At 32.0% G+C, this 22573-nt stretch overlaps 1 protein-coding gene across 1 annotated transcript; it reads right to left on the bottom strand.

Moving 5' to 3' along the window:
- Nucleotides 1-409: 409 nt before the first annotated feature.
- Nucleotides 410-11478, bottom strand: LOC143056678 (visual pigment-like receptor peropsin). The gene is made up of 3 exons (XM_076229832.1): nt 10794-11478; nt 3255-3354; nt 410-1097 (listed from the first exon to the last, which is right to left on the bottom strand). The coding sequence occupies exons 1-3, from the start codon at nt 11430-11432 to the stop codon at nt 781-783; spliced, it is 1056 nt and encodes a 351-aa protein (XP_076085947.1). The 5' UTR covers nt 11433-11478; the 3' UTR covers nt 410-780.
- Nucleotides 11479-22573: the final 11095 nt, after the last annotated feature.

The raw sequence follows: 22573 nt of genomic DNA on the forward strand, positions 1-22573 counted from the left end.
TTAACGCATCAATGTAAATATAACAGAATTTGATGAGACTGTCATCAAAGTGACAGGGTTAGCGCTATTAAACCAGGTTTAATCCACCATTTTCTACATCTGAGAATGCCTGTACCAAGTCAGGAATATGACAGTTCTTGTCCATTCGTTTTTAATGCTTTTTGTTATTTGATTTTTCCATGTGATTATGTACTTTCCGAATTGATTTTCCTCTAAGTTCAGTATTATTGTGATTTTACTTTTGATTAAGTCAGTGGACTTCACGTTTTGTATTTTCTTTCAGTTTAATATTTATGTAAACAACTATTTACTGACACATTCTATATAAAGTTGTTTTATACAGAATAATAAACATATGTCAATTTCAATAGATGTATTTGCAAAAGAAAACAAAATGTTATACACCGAACAAATTATTGTCATCGTATTGTGAAAAACACATAAAATAAATACAAACAAAATGATTTAAAAATAAGATTGTATTGTTTAAATCATTTTACTTTGTCTTGTACCTTATATGATGAGGCCCCTCATGGGGGGGGGGTCCTAGTAATCACATAATCAGCATTTTTTTGCCAATATAATCACATAATCATTAAATATTTGCTTATCTTTAGTAATCAAATAATCATAAACTAAAAATACAGTCCTAGGTAATCAAATAATCATGAAATATTTGGCTTAATAATCAAATAATCATTAAAAAAACGGCCAAGTAATCACATAATCAAAAACCCAATGAGGGCCCTCTATGATCAAACGTTCAGAAATATTTCTGTATTAAATTGTTTCTGTCTTTATTGTTGCTACGCCTATTAACTGCATTAACAAATGCTGTCCTTGTTCCATATTATTTTCTTTATCTACACCTGCGTCTGGTTGATTGCGTTTTGAACGTTTAAGTCTACATGGAATCAGTTCAAACAAGGCACTCTTGAATTCTTTATTGTTAAAAGTGTAAATAAAAGGGTTCAAAGCGGATGACATCTTAGCAATAATTGCTGGTATACCACTGGCTATAACAGGAAGGTCACCTAAACCGAATGCTCTCCAAAACGCTACAATAGCGTATGGTGTCCATGATATAAGGAACGCACCTAAAATATATATATACATATGAACAAAACGCTACAACAGCGTATGGTGTCAATGATATAAGGAACGCACCAAACAATATGTATATATGTGAACGTGCTAGTCAAAATACCGAACGCACCTAAAATATGTATATATGTAAACATGCTATTCAAAATACTAAACATGGATGATAATTACTTCAATTAGTAGATATTTGATACTTTATCTAAATTGTTTAGAGCATGATGAATATGTTTACATCTTAATATAATTTCAGTATTAAATGAATATTTAAATAATGATTTGATAAAATGTATTCGAATACTTTTCGTAGTGTCCGTATATCAACATTTAAGAATTAGAATTCAACTGAAAAAAAAAACCGCAACAGAGAATAGATAGAAACGGAAATGTATGATGGGCAAATAACAACATGGCCAAGTGTCACATACACCTATACTTGAAGTTATACCCTTTGTGTATTATTCTATTCGTAGACTCTGTATTATAGTTCTCCTTTCCTTTTTTTGCAGTTAACAACAAATGCTCCTTAACTTTTTACTTTGTTACTTTTTTTTAAAAATTAACAAATTTTAAAACAACCGATGACACTAGCGGAACAGTTACTGTTTGTTTTGTTGTTTTCTTCTTCTAAAAATATCTTTATTCCACTGTAAAGATAATTATCCAGTGAATTCATGTTTACAAGTAGTTAGAATAGTCTCATAGTTGATACAAACAAATTTTGAAAATAAATTGTCATATGATAAAACCGGAAAGAGTACAGTTCTGTCCGTTTTTGTCTAAATATTAGAACTTGTTGATCATTTACCTTAATCTTTTGTAGTTTCCTTGCATTTGACTTTCCTATTTTAAGATACTTTTAATATTAATTTGCATTTATTAAAACAATTTGACATTGAAAATTAATTACGATTAATCAAATTTTAAATTAACTATTTAATTGATTTTTCTCCAACAACTTCGAAATCATACATTAAAATCTCAAAGGACCCGCACTTTCATTTTTTAATGATGAAAACAATATGGTTGAATAACACTAACATTTGGAAAATCAAATATAAAATCAAAGTCATTGTAAACTCCGCTTATATTTCCTTAATTTGAAATGGTAGTTATAAGCAATAACAGAATATTTAATATTTAACACTAATATAACAGAAATGACCAAATATAGCTTTAGTCTTCTGTGTGCGGTCTTTTCTCGGTTTATGTACATGTTTTGGGGTTTAGTGTTGCATACATTTCGTTTAAATAGTTGAAATGTGCATTCATTATAGTTACTGTATAGCCAGGCAAGGTATTTAAAAACCTCCGTTATCATTATTGTCAAGGAGCAAGAACGCCTACGGATTTTCTCGCTACGTTGGATGCTAATTGGCGGCCTTAATTTTGTGTTGCTCTTTGTTTGGGTTGCTGTCTGCATTTTTTTGTTCTGCTCTTTGTTTGGATTGCTGTCTGCATGACTCATTCCCAGTTTATACTCTATTTTCATGAATGCTGTATCATCGTAAATTTCATGTACGAACAACACCTTATAAAATATATTCATACTCAAAAAAGGAAAATCATGAAGTCATTTCTACAGTGACGATTAAAAGTACACAAGGAGTTTAAATAGCTGAAGAACATTCAAACTCATAAATACAAAATCAACTGACAATGCCATTGCTAAAAAGAAAAAAAAACAAACAGAAAAACAAATAGTATGAAAGACACATCCTAAAAATATAAAGACTAAGCAACACGAACCCTACCAAAAACTGGCGATGATCTTAAGTGCTCCGGAGGGTAGGCAGATCCTGCATCACATGTGGCACCCGTCGTGTTGGTCATGTAGTAATAAGACAATAACAATCAAAACCAAAGGACATTTACATCAACAGTTACAAATGATAAATAAGAAACAATACGAGCTCCACTAAAAACCGGGAGTGAAATCAGGTGCTCCGGAAGGGTAAGCATTTCCTGCATCGTATACGGCACCCGTCATGTTATTTCTTTGTTCAGTTTAGTAATGATGGAAGGTTGTTATGACTGAGGAAGAATATCAAATATGATTTCTGATTCATTTTTGTCATAATGGCCAATCAGCTCATGATAGCGACCGTAAATAAATATTACAAAATTATTATTAAAGTTATAAACACCCTTACATATCATCAGCAGTATAGTTCTAACCAGACGTTTTTCCATAGTCACCCATCTCTTCATTACTTTCTGATTTGTCAACAATTGGGGTTTTGTTCTGTGTATCTAAAAATAAAATAAAATAAATTATGTAAAGCTATTTTGTTTTCATTGCACCATTCAATGAAAAATTGACAAGCATACTTAGCAATTAACTGTTTTAAGGTTTCCGCTCAATAATTTCTGTGTATAAATGAAATAGCGAATCATTTGGAGTCTTTTGACGTACGAAGTAGTAAAATCATTAACCAACATTAGTCAAAATATATTTTTTTAAATTACACAACAGCTACATTGAACACTTAACACACAAAAACACCACTGGACCGATCTTATTTGAAGTATATTCTGCCCCACTAGTGGCACCATACTACTAATACTTATGTTAAGTGCAAATTCTCAGTATGTCATAATTGATCAAAAGAGGATGGAATTAGTGTAAGAAAAAGTGAAAAATATTAATAATTCGTATGGAATGTTCATGATGTCTTTATACTTGTTTTTTACATTCACATTTTTGTTTGATTTTTACATTAATAGAAATATGGAAATGGGGAATGAGTCAAAGAGACAACAACCCGACCATAGAGCAGACACCAGCCGAATGCCGCCAATGGGTCTTCAATGGAGCGAGAAAATCCCGCAGCCGGAGGCATCCTTCAGCTGTCCCCTAAACAAATGCGTATACCAGTTCAGTGAAAATGGGTGTCATACTCAACTCGAATTATACACAAGAAACTACAACTAACAATCATACAAGACTAACAAAGGTCATAGGCTCAGGCGCAAATATGCGGGGGGTGGGGTGGGGGGTGGTGGGTAAACATGTTTTTAGAACCCAACCCTCCCTCTATGCATCTAGCTAATGTAGAAAAATTAAACGAACAACATTACGAACAGTAAAACTCAGTTTAAGAGAAGCCCGAGTTCGATGTCAGAATAAGCAACAAAAGAAAATTGATAGTCTTCTAAAGTAAGCACTAGGGAACATTCTATATTGAAAGTTCAAGGTAAAGGGTCTTTTAAAATAAATATTATCCCTTTACCTCTAATGTGCACGTACACGTAAACGTTATAATGGATTTCCTAACGGGCGTTAATTGTGTCTAGATTATAAACATGTCAAATAAAGATGTTAGATTATAATGCGTAGTCAAACTTCCTCTAATAGCTAATTATGAAATGATTTGATACACAAGGAAGATGTTACAATATCATTAATAAAAAAATAATAACAATACTGTTGTCTGCACAATTTCCATCCTTTGCTACACACATATAAATTAACATAGGTACCATTAGTTGACTAACATGCAGCCATTGATATTATAGTTCACAATAAGACAATTCACTGATTATAAGAAACAAAAAAAGCTAAATTGTATATATATGACTTTTAAAGGAATTGACCTGACACATTTTTAACTCAAATTTGGTATACTCTATCTGAAAAACATATTGTTCATTACAACAAATGGCAACGGAAAACTATAGATTATAATATCCTGAATCTGATTGTTACTTTATTAGTTGAGTGGGAATATGTGTTCCACTGACCTTAATTTCTTACTTGCTAAGTATAAGCAGACAGACTATGTATTAATCGAATTTCTTAACCAACAGTAATTATAATACCCATGCCATTTATGATTTCCAAAACAAAAAGAGAAATGTTGGCACTTTTAATTAAAAAAAAACATATATTTCTGTCACTTTTAAATACTACTGGTCAAAGATTTCGTAAATCAATTGAAAAACGGATGTATTCATGAATAATTCAAGTCCAAAATATCTTGACTTATAAGAAAAGTCTGTTACGCACATTTATTATATCAACATGTGTGCCACATCTGTTGCAACTGAACATTTCAACGGCCGGCATATCACCTAACAATTGTCAACACAAATTCTAAAAGCAGTCTTAAAGCGATATTGACAAATCTACAGGGTATTAAATGCTGAAACCAGAAACATCTTTGGGATGCTTATAGATTGATTAACGAAAATTCCATACAAAAGGGGGAACACAGGAAAGAGAACTTTTTGACTTCGAAGATGTAGAGTCATTAAACACCTTATACTAGAGAATAACAATCAAAACAAAGACTCATTAAACCAAAAGACATTTACATCAACAGTTACAAATAATAAATAAGAAACAACACAAACTCCACTAAAAACTGGGTAATTTAAGTTGAATGGTCATTGTACATTTAAATCAAACATAAAAAGGAACCAGTGATTATAAGTCGATGATGGAGAAGCATTTAAAAACCGTCATACAATTGAGAGGTTATAAACTAGCTATGCAACCCGTATTAATCCACCATTTCCTATAAAAATGCCTGTACCAAATCCATCCGTTCAACCCAGGTTCAATCCATCATTTTGAATATTTGCCAAGTCAGGAATATGACAGTTGTTGTCCATTAGTTTAATGTGTTTTGTCATTTGATTTTGCCATTTGATTAGGGACTTTACGATTGCATTTTCCTCGGAGTTCAGTATTTTTGTGATTTTACTTTTTGATGTGTTTGAGCTTTTGATTTTGTTATTCCGTTTTGTATTTTCTACGGAGTTTTTCTTTTTTTGTCATTTCACTTTTTACATTGAACATATATGGCATGAGAAACACGTTAACAAATCATCAGTCTTACTTCCATTACAAATGCTATGTTCTTATCACTGACGGTATTATCATCCAGGAAGCCAGTACGTCCGTTTTAACACCATGTATAGCAAACGTTTTTTAAATTGACCAAATTATAAGGAAACTAAAGTTTCAAATCACTCAGGCGAAGTTGACTTTAGATTGATTTGGTAATGAACGTTAGGTCCTTTTTGGTAATACATCTCATTCTATTCATAATCTTTCAGTCAGTTTAATTGAAGTCTGGAGCTGGCATGTCATTTAACTGCTAGTAGTCTGTTGTTATTTATGTATTATTGTCATTTTGTTTATTTTCTTTGGTTACATCTTCTGACATCAGACTCGGACTTCTCTTGAACTGAATTTTAATGTGCGTATCGTTACGCGTTTACTTTTCTACATTGGCTAGAGGTATAGGGGGAGGGTTGAGATCTCACAAACATGTTTAACCCCGCCGCATTTTTGCGCCTGTCCCAAGTCAGGAGCCTCTGGCCTTTGTTAGTCTTGTATTATTTTAATTTTAGTTTCTTGTGTACAATTGGAAATTAGTATGGCGTTCATTATCACTGAACTATTATATATTTGTTTAGGGGCCAGTTGAAGGACGCCTCCGGGTGCGGGAATTTCTCGCTACATTGAAGACCTGTTGGTGACCTTCTGCTGTTGTTTTTTTTTTTCTATGGTCGGGTTGTTGTCTCTTTGGCACATTCCCCATTTCCATTCTCAATTTTATTGTAATACATCTTTGAAATTCAAATCTTTCATTTTGAGCGTTCCTGATGAAGCTACATGCAGTTCATAAAACCGTTTGGGTGCCATGTTTAACGAAAAACAAATGGGTAATAATTGTGCTTCGGTACTGGGAGTAATAAAAATAGCAAAAAGATAAAGTACTGAATAAATGAATAGATAAATAAATACATAATCAAAATGATCAAAAGTGAAAGCAGATCATTCTTGTTGCAAAAATCACATTGAACATGTTACCCAACATATACATAGATATATAAAAAAAAAAGATATTGAGTGCCAATAAGACAAGTTTCCATCTAAGTCACAATTAAAAAGTAGTAAATCTTTATAAGGCAAAAAACACTTCAACACGGAGCCTTGGCTTACACCGGACAGCAAGCTATAAAGGGCATTAAACATTACTAGTCTTAAATTATTCAAACGGGAAAACCAACGGTCTAAGTTATATATAAAAAAACACTTATGAACCATATCAACAAACGACATCTACTGAACATCAGATTCATGACTCAGGACAGGACCAAACAACTGTAGCAAGTTTAGTTCTCTAATGACACTCATCAAAAAAGACATACCGAACTTTTCTAATACTAACCAAGTATTCCTCATTCAAAATTCAAAGATGTCCTGAAAGACCTATGCAAACTTTGTTTCACAATAAAGACATTGACTTTACATAAAATCATTAAAACATTGTTAAAGAAAGACGGGAAACCCTTCCTTATGTCCATTAAAGAAAAATGATTTGATTGATATGCTCTATTTTTTGTGAATCATTAAAACAAACAGTATTGGATTTATTGAGGTTCGTGTTGGTCTGTCTGTAGTTTTCTATGTTGTGTTTTGTGTACTATTGTTTGCCTTTTGGGCATATGTCTTTTTTAGCCATGGCGTAGTCAATTTAAAAAAGAAAATTTGACCTAGTCATTTTATTTTTGACTTTGAATGTCTCTTCGGTAACTTTCGCCTCTCTTTTGAAGACCGTGGTTTGTTAACTGAACACTAATTAACTCATTTTCATAAGATATCAAAACCAAGTTTACAGCCTAAAATGACACAGCAAACTTAAACTTGTGCATATAAGACCTACTGAAATGTTTAACTCTATAAGAAGCAAAAATGACGTCATCAGACAAAAAGAGATAAAAAATCTAATTAAAAGTCAACCAGTTTGTCATTAACTCTACAGTGAAGATTACAAACATTAATTTATTTATACTATTCTTAAGAGAATCAATTGTTGGTTTTAATTAAATAAACCATACGTTACGATTTAGAACAGGAAATGAAGCAATCTGTAATAATAAGTGTAGAGTGAGTTCCGAACACAATACAAACTGCTTGATATCATATTAACATGGTAGATTAAGCGCTCGAAGCTGTATAATATCTTACACAAATGTGAAATGTAAAGATGAAGTCTTGATAATTTCACGTTTTTGTCCCAGTGTCATCCATTTATATCAATCTGCTAAGTAACACCCTTCAAATGCACACAACACATAAATTGGTCAGTTATAAATTGGACATTGTCGTATAGATTTGCTTATGACTTCTAGGGTCTTGTATTAATGGAAAAGAAACACAAAAACTGCAAAATGAAATAACATGATTTGATATCTATCCAAGTTTTATAATCCTGGTACTTTTGATAACTAATTACTATAAAATTGAGAATGGAAATATGGAATGTACCAAAGAGACAACAACCCTACAATAGAGCAGACAACAGTAGAAGGTCACCAATAGGTCTTCAATGCAACGAGAAATTTTCGCACCCGGAGACGTCCTTCAGCTGGCCCCTAAACAAATATATACTGGTTAAGTGATAATGAACACCATACTAAACTCCAAATTGTACACAAGAAACTAAAAGTGAAAATAATACAAGACTATCAAAGGCCAGAGGCTCCTGATTTGGGACAGGCGCAAATTGCGGCGGGGTTAAACATGTTTGTGAGATCTCAAACCTCCCCCTATACCTCTAGCCAATGCAGAAAAGTAAACGCATAACAATACGCACATTAAAATTCATTTCAAGAGAAGTCCGAGTCTGATGTCAGAAGATGTTACCAAAGAAAATAAACAAAATGACAATAATACATAAATAACAACAGACTACTAGCAGTTAACTGACATGCCAGCTCCGGATTGCAATTAAACTGATTGAAAAATTATGTCTTCATCATATGAATAAGGCACAATCCTCCCGGTGAGGGGTTTAGTATCATACCATCATAACATATATGAGAAGAACATAACCCGTGTTATGCTAACAATTGGTTTATAAATAATAAATGTGTTTAGTTCTGATGCAAAGACCCTATAAGTGAATCAATATTAACGCCAAAATATGCAATCTTTAATGACCTGACAACAGTATCGTAACTATATCCCTTCTTAATGAGTCTATTTAAAGGTTTTGTTAGCTTCTGAGGTGAATACTGACATTTTTGTGCTTTATAAAGAATATTTCCATAAAATATTGAATGTGAAATACCTGAACGTATAAGAAGTCTGAATGTTGAGCTATATTTACGAATGATGTCCTTATACCGATGATAAACTTTAGTTAATGTTATGACTAGTTTGTGATATCGAAAACCCTGGTGTAATAATTTTACAGTAATACATGAATTTCTCTCGTTAAAATCTAAAACATTGTTACATACACGAGCGAATCGTACAATTTAAGATATAAAAACACCGTAAAATGGTGACAAGTGAACGTCACCATCTAAAAATGGATAATTAACGATAGGAAATGAGAAATCATCTCTTTATCATAAATTTTAGTATTAAGCTTTCCGTTAATGATAAATATCAAGATCGAAGGTATGTTTACAATTTGATATATTTAACATTAATCAATGGGTAGTAATTACAAAGGCAAATTAGTGTATATTGTGACGGCTTTTATTTTCTGACTCGTAATAACGATGGGTGACTATAGAAATAAATAATGAACTGTCTTTTAATCTGCGTGTGTGATAATTCTCAATATTGATGTATGGCGTACATGCAATTTATCTGCTTTACGGAAAGACATAACGTTTTTATGACCCATTTATGGGCATTATGTTTTCTGGTCTGTGCGTTCGTCCGTTCGTTTGTCCTGCTTCAGGTTAAAATTTTTGGTCGAGGTAGTTTTTGATGAAGTTGAAGTCCAATCAACTTGAAATTTAGTAAACAAGTTACCTATGATATGATCTTTCTAATTTTAGAAAATTATAGAGATTGTATCTCATTATAACGCTCCACTGAACATAGAAAAATGATAGTGCGGATGGAACATCCGTATACTGGGGACACATTCTTGTTTATTATGCTCTCGGGTGTGACATTAGAGCAGTTGCTTAAGGTTAAGTTCTACAAATTATTTTGTTCTACATAAACATATAGTTAACTCTTTATTGTGTTAAACATATTTTAGATTGATATAATTGTAATAAACTTAAAATCATCAGCGAACGGAAACATACTTTCATAAACCATTTCTTTTTTAGTGTTTTTATTTCTACGGTTTTCATTTATAATTTGTGTTTCGTGATTGCTGTGAATGATTTAATGGACCATAACAAATTGTAATCATTGAATCCGGAAATAGCACTGTGAATCCCTCAACATTTAGCCGATAAAGAAAATGAATATCATATAAAAAGAATATATTAATGATACAAAAACGAGATACACAGTAAAGTCAAACACATTGATTGCAATATCCATAAAGAAAGCAAAAGGGAATACTTAATAGACTAGGAGGAATTTGCTGACATTACGAAATTTGATAATTTGGTTTGAACTCTTTCAAAAAGCGTTCAAGAGTGTGTACACCAAGTCATAAGCGTCTTTAACGTCAGGTATTTGCAATTGAATATTATAATAAAAAAATAAATAGATAAATGTAAAAACAAAAAGATGTGGTATTATTGCAATTAGACAACTCTCCGCCATAGACTTCATGAATGACATAGAAGTTAACAACAGTAAGTCCAATTACCTTCTAATACATCGTACATGTTTTCCGCTCAAATATTCTAATTAATGTCTCAAATATCAAAATAAAAATACAAAGTTATTAATACAATCAAAGATAACTTACCATTCGAACTATATTGATATAGCAATATATCATTGTTAAAACTGGCAACAAGTAACAAAAGATGAATATTGAGATATTGTAGCTTAGAATCAGATAGTCCGCACTGTTAAATGCAACTGAGCACGTGGTTCTTATTGCTTCGTATTCATATCTTGTCCATCCCGAGAACGGTATACCACTCCAAAACAAGCCAAAAATATAACAAAATACTAATGCTATAATACTTTGCATATATTTTACTTTTTTCCGTGACAAAGGCCTTTTGATGACAATGACTATATATCTGTTCACAGAAATCGCAGTGAGAATATACATGCTGCTGATACTACCGAAATACATTACAAAGCCTTGAAATACACAAACGGAGAAACCCCATACGAAATATCCTTGAAAATTCGCTATTGCTGATAAAGGTATACCAACTAAACACATAATTATATCGTTTATGAGCAATGCAATAATGAATGTATTCGTTGGAGTTCGAAGATGACTAAATCGGAAAAAGACGACAAGCGAAAGTCCGTTTGCTGTAACACCAATAAAACAAACAAAAGATAAATATAAACCTAAAAACAAATACATTTCTTCAGGCACAACAGATACAGCAGTGTTAGTTGTATTGAAAGTTGAATTAATCATATCTGCAACACTTTTCAATTATTTTTGTACTGTGAATTATATTGCTTAGTTTATAAACACTAGTTGAAAGTTACGTGCTAGTTGTCTCTATATCCTGATATGACAAAACCTGAACAGATTATAGCAGAATATTTCATAAACAGATCGATCCAATCAAATAAAGATATACTATAAATATTACAGTTCCATTCACGTTAAAGGGAGGAATTTTACTGATTGACATGCATGGTATTGAACTGTAAACGAAGTTCTACTGTTATAATTATAATTAATATGTAATAAAAAAAGGTATTAAGTTATGGGAACTATTAATAATCGACTACATATTTACCAAAGTAGCGATCAGATTGCTGTGTGTAAAATACTATTTTTAAGTTGAGTGTTTGTCAGAAAAGAAAATCAGTTTTGTGTTCGGTCTTATATGTTTGGGCGTCAAGAATTTAAGTTCTTCAATCTTTTTTTTCAAAATTTAAAATCTAACACAGCTTACAAGAAATGGGAATCATATGGTTCCAATGAAACAAGAAGGAGCCTACAAACGACATATTAATTCATATGTTGGCACGCAAGATGTTCAAAAATGTTTAAATATGTATTGTCGAAAAGTGCAGATCCATCATGATCTGGACTCATGCTCACAATAAATTTAATACAATAATTGCTAAATATATGATACTAATAGACATGGAAATATTTTGAAAGTCACAGGGCAAAACAATTGTAGAACAGAACAGAAAACGAAACAATTCGTAAGACAAAGATGCAAGATTGATTTGCATAAACACGTTTGAAATTATACTGTATACACTATTTTTTAATGTTAGTGACTGTTCTTCCTTCTCATTAATGTATCAATAAAAATGTTCAACATGTTTTTATTTGGTTTGATATTCCTTATCAGGCTCGAGTTTAACATATCAAAGAAATAACATTGAATTTTTCGAAAAACTAAGGTTTTTTTTATCCCGGGAATAGATTACCTTAGCCGTATTTAGGACAATTTTTTTGGAATTTTGGGTCCTCAATGCTCTTCAACTTTGTACTTGTTTGGCTTTACAACTATTTTGATCTTAGCGTCACTGATGAGTCTTATGTAGACGAAACGCGCGTCTAGCGCATTAAATTATAATCTTGGTAACTTTGATAACTATAGCCATCATATTCATATAAAGTTAAAGTGATGTATATTTATATTCGACTTATTTAGCAAAGAGTATATCTTTTGTGTATTCCATTACATTCGATACATTTTGTCACTAATATACAAGATAATTAATTATGCATTCAGATTTAGTTTGACATTTTTTTCTTTGAAATTATGCATTATCATTCTCTACTATAAGATGATTTATGATTTAAACTTTATTGGTGCAATCAAAAAGCAAAGCAGCAGTCTTTTGAAATCAGGTAGATGACAAAACGCCATAGATTTATATCAATTAAGAGTTTAATCATACCAAAAAATATTTTCAGCTGTATAAGACAATTTGGATACACAAATCACTGATTTTACATCTTTGTGCATTGACTCATATCCAAAACAAAAAAACAAAAATAATTTCAGTCTGAAAGACAACAAAGTAAATTCATTCCGAAATACATGTAAAATGTTTTATTGGATTCATTATCAATGGTGTGCAACCTTAGTACACCAGATGGTAACTTTCAATTTGATCTGTGATTTTTTTTCCGAAATAGTCGGAACTCATACAGGGATGTATTCTATAGCCATGTTATATATTGTGTAAACATATTTTAAGGTGGTACCCAACACTTTCACTAAAATTAATTTGGCTCGTTTAATTTTCATAAAATTTTGTCAAAGTATTTACTTTAACACTTTAATAAAAATATAAAAATTTAAAATTTTTTGAACCAACCATTTTGTCAGAAAAATTACACTGGTTATATAGCAATTTGACAAACACCAATTTTGATCATTGAGAAGCTTAATATTTCTTTTACAACACGACGTAATTAAAACAGTTAGCTGACTTGACACAGTTATCTCCCTGTAATGTTAGGTACCAACTTAAGCTTATATTATAATGACACAGATGACAAAGTATTCCTATTTTAGAATCCTTGTTATACATTATTCAGTGTTTGTGTGTTTTACTTATATCCCAACAGTGCTTTAAATATGTTATCTTAATTTATATCAATATTTGTAGAATGAGATGAATATCTTTATGATAATATTCTTTATGATAATATTCTTTATGATAATAATCTTTATGATAATAATTTTGGATCCTCGATGCAACGCGCGTCTGGCGTACTAAATTATAATCTTGGTACCTTTGATAACTATTTACACCACTGGGTCGATGCCACTGCTGGTGGACGTTTTGTCCCCGAGGGTATCACCAGCCCAGTAGTCAACACTTCGATGTTGACATGAATATCAATAATGTGGTCATTTTTATAAATTTCCTGTTTACAAAAATTTTGCCTTAGCCGTATTTGGCACAACTTTTTGGAATTTTGGATCCTCAATTCTCTTCAACTTTGTACTTGTTTGGCTTAGTAATATTTTGACATGAACGTCACTGATGAGTCTTATGTAGACGAAACGCGCGTCTGGCGTACTAAATTATAATCCTGGTACCTTTGATAACTATTTATGATGTAAATTAAGTTTTTCTGACTTTTATCAAAAACACATATCTCACAAAGTATTGTTCCTAATTGCGACTTAAATGGATATCTATGAGAAAACCATGCAGATGGTGCTCCATGTAAGGTTGTTTGATTTTGATGAAACTTTGCTTAAATGATCAGGTTGACTTCATATGAAAGTCCAACAATTTTGATGGCCTTACATCAATGGTAACCATGGTAACGGTAGGAATTTGTTATTTTCTCTTGTTCATATATAGATGCTCCTAATGAAATACAGAGACTTCATAGATTTCTCAAATAATAATAAAGACTATAATACTTCTGAGTGTTTAAATACTTTTATAGCATAGATAGCATGTGTATGAAGTATAAGTCACATAATTTTATTAAACATTACAATAAATATAGAAATTAAGAGGGTTGCCCAACACATAAAATGACTGAAAATCTGACTTTTTCATCTAGTTGCACTAAAACAGACACTACAGCCCAAAAGACGCTTTAATTAGTCCTAAATTTTTTAAGAGCATTACATTGTATTATGTTCAAAATATCTTAAAGGGAATTCGGTTGCCAATTAATTTTATAGATAAATTTGGTCATTCAGAGAGCCCCCCCCTTTTTTTGTAATTTAGCAATAAGATAATGGAAAACCTCATATTTCCATGAAAAAAAGCATTATAAAATAAGGAGATGAATTATATAGATTATTACATGCCATTTAGGTAACTTGAGTTGAAAATTTCAAGTTAAAAAGATTTTTAGGTCACAAACAATAATGATCATTAGGCTAAAAAAAAGGGGGAGCTGCACAAAGACGATTTTTGAATGTATTTTTTTTTCACTAAAAATTCCTATAGTAAACTTGTCTCTTTCACCTTTAAGAGTAAAATCAATTATTTTCTTTCTAGAGATCATTGCAACTTGCAGAAAACTCAAATTAAGTCTGTTTTTTCAAAAAATTTAAGAATTCAATTACACGTTTAACATATTGAAAATTCTGAAGTATCCAACATAAAAAGTTAAGTGTCTTAAATGTAAAAAATCTAAACACATGTTGCAACTTTTTTCTTGCTTACTGGTTACCATATTACTTAATTTGTCATTATTACCTGAGAAAGTGTTAACATTTTTTTCTATGGTACAAAGGGAGATAATCCAGAAAAGATGCATTTTTAAAATCTTAAAATTTTAAAATTGCATATTTTTTAAACTTCCAAGCTCTCAGTCCATTTAAAATATAAACAGATTTGATCAGTGACAGAGTTTATAATGCATTTTATAAAATAGTTTGCTATTGTTTCATTTATTCTTCTCACAAAATGTCACAATTTACAATTTCTAAATTCTTTTAATAGCCCAACCAAAATGAAAGGAAAACTAATTGAAAAAACGATGCCCATGCCATAATTTTGTACAGGAATATAGAGTAGGTTAATGAAAAATAATTTACATTTATTTTTCATAGAATTTTCTTTTTATTCATTATAAAAAGATCGATATTCTGACCATCATGACTGTAGATAAATATTCATACAGAATTCTATTGATGTCAAAAGGGATGGCAAAAAAAGAGTTTTCCTGTTGAATAAAACCCAAAATTATTGCAAACTATTTTGAAGCAATATCCCACAAAGAAATAACGTAATTGCCGTAGACTGGAAAATCCCCTAATTGACAGTAGAGCAATTTGATTGGGTAGAACGAATTGACATCACGTGATTTTGACGCCATTGAAATTTAAATGTAAACAAACAAGGTCAGAAGGTTCAGTATGGGAAAGCATCGTACATTTAGTTACTGACAAATAATTATGAGTTACCAAGCTTGACAATGCATGGTAATAAAAAATGAAAGCTAAGTGTACAGAAAAAATAAGAAAAAAATAGCCTTAGGATAACGACTTATCATTACACCTGGATATGCATTTCTAGATGATGAGATCTTTTTTTTTGTGGTGTCATTTTCCTTTTCTCTTCATTAATTTCGAAATAATCTTACCAGAACCAACTGAAACATTCAAGTTAAACTTGACCCAGATCTCTCTGCTTTGGATAAAGTTCACTCCCTTCGCCACTTTTGAAGATTTTGAAAGGTCATGCAGTGGATGGCAACATGTTCTTTTCCTTCTTGTCCACTGCAAACCAAGCTCTTGTCTATGTTTGAGGCAAATATGTTTTGAAAAGTTTGAGAGTCTCAGGCCCAGACCGGCACGGTTGAGGATTAGCAATGATTCTGGTATTGTAATGTCTGTACCACATTTAAAAAATCTAAAATGATTGGTGGTATCTTTCCTGCATTTTCTTAAACTGTATAGGTTGTCTGATTCACAGTTGTCATCGAAAATACAACTTTCTCCTTTCTCAGCCATTATCCATCCTTGAAATTATGTCCTTCTGCTCATTTGTTTATTTCCCTCCTTCTAATGTAAACAGTAAATCTACCTTGTGTTTGGAGAGTTTTACAAAGGGAAGTAATCAAAGATAAAATTTTTCAGATTTTTTTATTTTTATTCAAAAAGTTTAAAAATAATTTGCAACGGAATTCCAGTTCAGAAATTTTATTTTATAGTGAACCATAACATTTGACCAAATATTGTTTCATTTTGAGTGACTTTTGAGGATTTATGGACATTTGAAGTGCAGGCTACAATCAAATTTGTGAGAAAAAAAACTTTTTTTCAATAGAAATACTAAAAAAAATGAAAGGCGAAATAAGATTCGACCTGCATTTAATTGTAGTTTAAAATCTAAATTTTAAGGCAAAACTAAAAGATTTGACATGTAATACTAGGAACAATTCAATATTTTTTTTTTTTAAATGTCCATTTTCATCAAGATTTCAAGCAAATTTGGTACCAAAATAGAATTACCCTGTATTTACTGTATTTGACCTATAATGTAATTTTTCAACCATGGGTCTATTAGATGTACTTAATACTTTGTCAGGAACCCAAAATCGGCTGAAATCTCCACCACCCCTTTCATAATTTTTTTTGGATTTTGCATGGTTTTCTGGTAGACACCCATTTAATACCATATTTGACCTTTTTGTATGTTTTATGATGCTTTTTATTGAACATACGTTGATTTATATATAATAAAAGATCTTCTTATTCTCCTCATTTAACATTAAGTAATTTCTATCACTTAAAAAGAACTCGGTAAAAAATGTTATACACACTGAATACAGATAAACCATTCATAAACTGATTTCTCAAACAAAAGGTTTCATTATTGATTACATCTCATTCTTAACCAAAGGAAATAAAAAAAAAAGAAAAGATCCCCTTTTAATCCATATATAATAACTGGTTATAAAACAGTAATGGGGGGGGGGGGGTTAGAACGAGACAAATTAGTATGGCGTTCATTATCACTGAAACTGAACTAGTATATATTTGTTTAGGGGCCAGCTGAGGGACGCCTTCGGGTGCGGGAATTTCTCGCTACATTGAAGACCTGTTGGTGACCTTCTGCTGTTGTTTTTTATGGTCGGGTTGTTTTCTCTTTGACACATTCCCCATTTCCATTCTCGATTTTAAGAATATAAGTACTCGAAGAAAAATTTCCCAATTCTCTAGAAAATATTTTATGTGACATTAGTATTGTATAACATGTTCAGCTAAACAAAAGCGAGTGTGACAAAGGCAATATTTTAAATATTTTGATTAACTATTTTCCAATTTTTTTGTTTTAGTGGATGTGGTATTCTTTTGTTATCTATTTTATTTTTAAAGCTTACAACAAGTAATTAGTTTTAAACGAAAATCTGCATTTAATTGATCTCTCTTTTTATAAGTTAGAAAACCAGTACGGTGATCCATTATCTTTCATTTATTTTCTAAGAATATGTTTACCGTTATTTGTTTAAATTAAGTTCCACCATTTAAACTCTTTCTACAGTTACATAGAAGGGTCAACAAGGGTCAAACTGTAACATATCGGGAAACGATGCATTTTTCGACTGATTATTATCATTCAAACTGATTTAATTTGAAAACCAGTTCATGGACACCTCTTTATTAAGATGACATTTGGTTTGATTATATATCGTACGATTATTTGTACAGATTTTCAAAAAGTGTCAATAATGGAATGTTTTTAAATTTGATAAATATACAGCAAAAAATCACTGAAATTTGACCTCATTTCACTCAAGAAGTAACGCATAAAGGTATACATTTTATTACATATTTAATTTAATCAGGTAAAAAATAGCCGATATGCAAATTTTCATCAAAATTTCAATATGGGATCAAAACTGTATATCGTATGCCCTTAAATTATATGGGCCCGGTCGTTAATGTACAATTTGCGCTAATGTTTTGTTTAAACAAAATTCGCGCAAAATGTAAGTTTTAATGAGTTTTGTTTTATAAATATTGATACAGTCGAAAGAAATCTTTGACTGATGTAGAAGACGGTACATGTCAATGAAACAGCACCAAGCGACATAAATACATATAAGACATATTTCCATAACTAAACAAGAGGTGAAAGATACCACAGGGAGTTCAAACTCCTAAATCAAAAACCGCCATGTCAGACAAACAACAGTACAGAAAACATAAAATTGAAAATTTCAAAAAAAAAAAAAAAAAATGCAGCGATCTGAAATGTACAAATATTCGCACTAAAAGGGTATTTGCCTTTTAAGTTACAATTGCATGGACGGTTTACCGCAATGAAGATGGATAAAATATTATTTCCCGTTTCGTTGTTTAATTGCATTTCTTCCGTACAAAAGTTACACTAAGGCACTAAGAGTTATTTGACAGTAGTCTCGACAGGTGACCGGATCTGTATTCTTAAAAAAATAAATAAATAAAAACCACCTATTTAAGAAAAGATACTAAATAAAAGCCACCAAATTATGACTATATGTGAAGAAATTTTCTGTTAATCTACAAAAAATGACATTTAAATGATATGTTTCCGTAGTCACTAAACAGTTATCAAAGGTACCAAGCGTATGATTTAAGACACCAGACGCGAGTTTTTTCTACTTTTAAAAGACTCATCAATGACGCTAAGATCAAAAGCGTTATAAGCCAACAAAAACAAAATACACCAAACAGATTTTTGTTTGATATAAACAGATGGACTTAATAGCAATAATTTTTGAATTCACCGAAGATACATTACATATCGAAATGTCCATTTGGTACAGTACATATGGTGCTATTATTGTAAATTCTAATTTTAATCTAAAGCCATTTACAATCCGGTCTGTTCTTTTGAGACAAGTGTTATCCCAGGAGGCGATATTAACTTAATTTTTTTGGCATGCACCATCAAGCATTATCCTAATTTTAAGGTTTCTGTACTTTTTGCACAATCGTCTCTGTTAATCTTTAAAGTACTCATAACCATGATAACCTTTCTAATTATAATGTTAACCTCATTCAAACTACAAGGTTAATTAAGAAGGAAACATGGATGCGCAATGTTCAATGATAGAATGAGTTCAATGTCATTACTTAATCATTTAATTTAACATACAGCAGATTTCCATGATCTAAACAAGAAATAGTTCAATTAATTGTTTACGACAAAGTACAATAAATTAAGATTATTAATAAATGACTCTGTTAAAAGTACGTGTTCTGTTATGAAAAACTTTGCAATATTATGTACATGATATAAATCCATTGATTACTCACATCAATAACAAAGCAAAGTAATACCGCGTAAACTGTCATTGTCTAGTGTAAAAAAACAAGAGAATACGTATCAATATGATATTTTTAATTAAATTTATCTTCCTTATCTATATGAAAAGGGAATAACAAAAAAACCTATTATAATGAATAAACAAATATCTAACAAATATGACAAAGTATATTAAAATTTGCAAAATAAAACAAATGTGTCGGAAAATAATCTTATAATTGTCAAATTAGCTATATTTGACACTTCTTAAGCCTAGTTTTAAAGTTATCTTTGAAATAGAAATAAAAAAAGCAATTTATTTGTAGTCAGCCGTAATCACAGACTAATCTTTGATAAACAGTCATGGTGTAAACATTTGTTTTACTTTTCTATCTTTTTTTTTAAATATTCTGTTTATTAAAATATTCTGTGTTACTTATTCTGTATATGAAATATTGCATTATTTTGAACACAATGCGTTTTCTATCCCCAATATGAATAATAAGACGTGGCATGAGAGCCTATGAGACAACTCTCTATCAAAGTCACTGTATAAATGGTAAGCAATTATATATAAAGGTATGGCCTTCAACACGAAGTCTTGCTCACACCGAACAGCAAGCAAGTATTGATTTGCATTTAATTCCACATACTTTTGGATAAAAAAAATTTACAATAAATATAATAGTATTATCAATACCATATTCTTCAATAATTTATATCTATACAAAATATATATCACCACTAAATAAAAGTTCAGAATCGGGTGAACAAATGAAGTAATTTCTGTTCGGATTAAAAACAACTATCATGTGATACATTGAATTTTGAGGTAAATGAGTGTTACATACATGCTTATGTTCACATTGCATTATAAAAATTAAAAATAATAGATATTTTGACCATTAAGCCCCAGTCCCACTAGACCACGATCGCACCACGCTCACCGCGATCTAAAATAAATTTAGATCGTGATGAGGTCGCGGTATGAGCGGCATGAAAATGTAAATTTTCGTTGCTTTCACGATGCTACTACTACCACTCTACGCTTCTACAAAGATCCCGCTACGATTATACCACGTTCTCAACGCGCTTATTCTGCGACCTCACTACGCTTATCAAGATCTTTCTACGCTCTTCACGTTCTCACTACGACCATACCACGAGTTATCCGATTGCAACACGATCTTACTGCGATTATTACACGTTCTTACCACGATTATACTACGTTCACAGCGCGATCTTACTACGTTCTCAGCAATAACGTCAACATCGTGTTCCATATCAATACAGTTCAATTCCTTCTATTTCTGATTAATCGTAGGTTTCTCGGAAACAATACAGTCATGCCACCAAAATCTACCAGAACACGTGGGCATGGTGGTAGGAGTTGATGTAGAGGCAGAGGGAGCAAAGTAACGAATCCTGATCAAGCAGAAATGTCGGACCGACCAATCCAACCTAGATTACAACCTATTGCTGGTCCATGAAGCTCAATGACGATATTTTAGTGAACGATAGCAGAGATGACATAGATGTATCAATATATATAGGAAGATGTGGTATGAGTGCCAATGAGACAACTCTCCATCCAAGTAACAATTTATAAAAGTAAACCATTATAGGCCACGTTACGGCCTTCAACACGGAGCCTTGGCTCACATCAATCAGCACGTTATAAAGGACCCAAAATATTACTAGTGTTAAACCATTTAAACGGGAAAACCAACGGTCTAATCTATATAAAAACGAGAAGCATGGTTGAACCGTTAGAGCAAATGGATAATTACATTCAAACAAACAAAATCTAGGGAGCATTTTTTATATATTTTATGTGAAAATGACAATGAGAATGATGGTCGTAGTGTGAACGTAGTCAGGTCGTAAGAAGAGCGTGATGAGGGCGGCAAGGGCGTGCTAGAATCGTACTATGGTCGTGAACAGCGTGGTATAGTCGTAGTGGAAGCGTAGTTGGGTCGCAGTGAGAACGTGATGGTCGTAGTGAGGTCGTGATAACGTCGCTGTGCGATCGTAGCGCAGTCTCTCCGAATAGAATCACGCTTTCGCTACGCTCTCGCTACGATTGTACAGCGACCTTTGCGATCTTACTACGATCTTAGTGCGCTCTCACTACGCTTCTACTACGACCTGATTTCGCCACGACTGCACCACGATTGTTTTGAACATGTTCAAAGTTGGCCACGCTCTTCACGATCTTGAAGACCTCACCACGACCGTGATACGACCTTACTGCGATCTACACGATCGCACTACGATCATCAAAATTTGCATTTTTTTCACAGATCGTAGTGCGATCGTGGCCTAGTGGGACTAGGGTATTACTATTTGTATATCTTACACCGCAGTTCCACTAGACCACGATCGCACCACGCTCTACTGCGATTATTGCACGTTCTTACCACGATTATACTACGTTCATACAGCGATCTTACTACGTTCTCAGCAATAGCGTCAACATCGTGTTCCATATCAATACAGTTCCATTCCTTATATTTCTGATTAGTACGTAGGTGTCTCGGAAACAATACAGTTATGCCACCAAAATCTACCAGAACACGTGGGCGTGTTGGTAGGGTTGATGTAGAGGCAGAGGGAGCCCTGATAGTAACGAATTCTGATCAAGTAGAGATGTCGGACTAACCAATCCAACCTAACTTACACCTATTGCTTGTCTGTAAAGTTCAAATGACGATATTTTAGTGAACGATAGCAAAGATGATGTGTCAATAGACATAGGAAGATGTGGTATGAATGCAAATGAGACAACTCTCCATCCAAGTAACAATTTTTAAAAGTAGACCATTATATGCCAAGGTACGGCCTTCAACACGGAGCCTCGGC

The sequence above is a fragment of the Mytilus galloprovincialis genome, chromosome 13, assembly GCF_965363235.1.
Source record: "Mytilus galloprovincialis chromosome 13, xbMytGall1.hap1.1, whole genome shotgun sequence".
NCBI lineage: Eukaryota > Metazoa > Mollusca > Bivalvia > Mytilida > Mytilidae > Mytilus > Mytilus galloprovincialis.

What these genes read in the sequence shown, in the direction of transcription:
- LOC143056678 (XM_076229832.1), bottom strand. Translation starts at nt 11,432, where the DNA reads ATGATTAATTCAACTTTCAATACAACTAACACTGCTGTATCTGTTGTG. An exon ending in ATATCAATATAGTTCGAATG is followed by an intron (nt 3,355 to 10,793) that starts GTAAGTTATCTT and finishes TTTTATTTTTAG; the next exon opens with ATACACAGAACAAAACCCCA. An exon ending in AACTATACTGCTGATGATAT is followed by an intron (nt 1,098 to 3,254) that starts GTAAGGGTGTTT and finishes TATATATTTTAG; the next exon opens with GTGCGTTCCTTATATCATGG.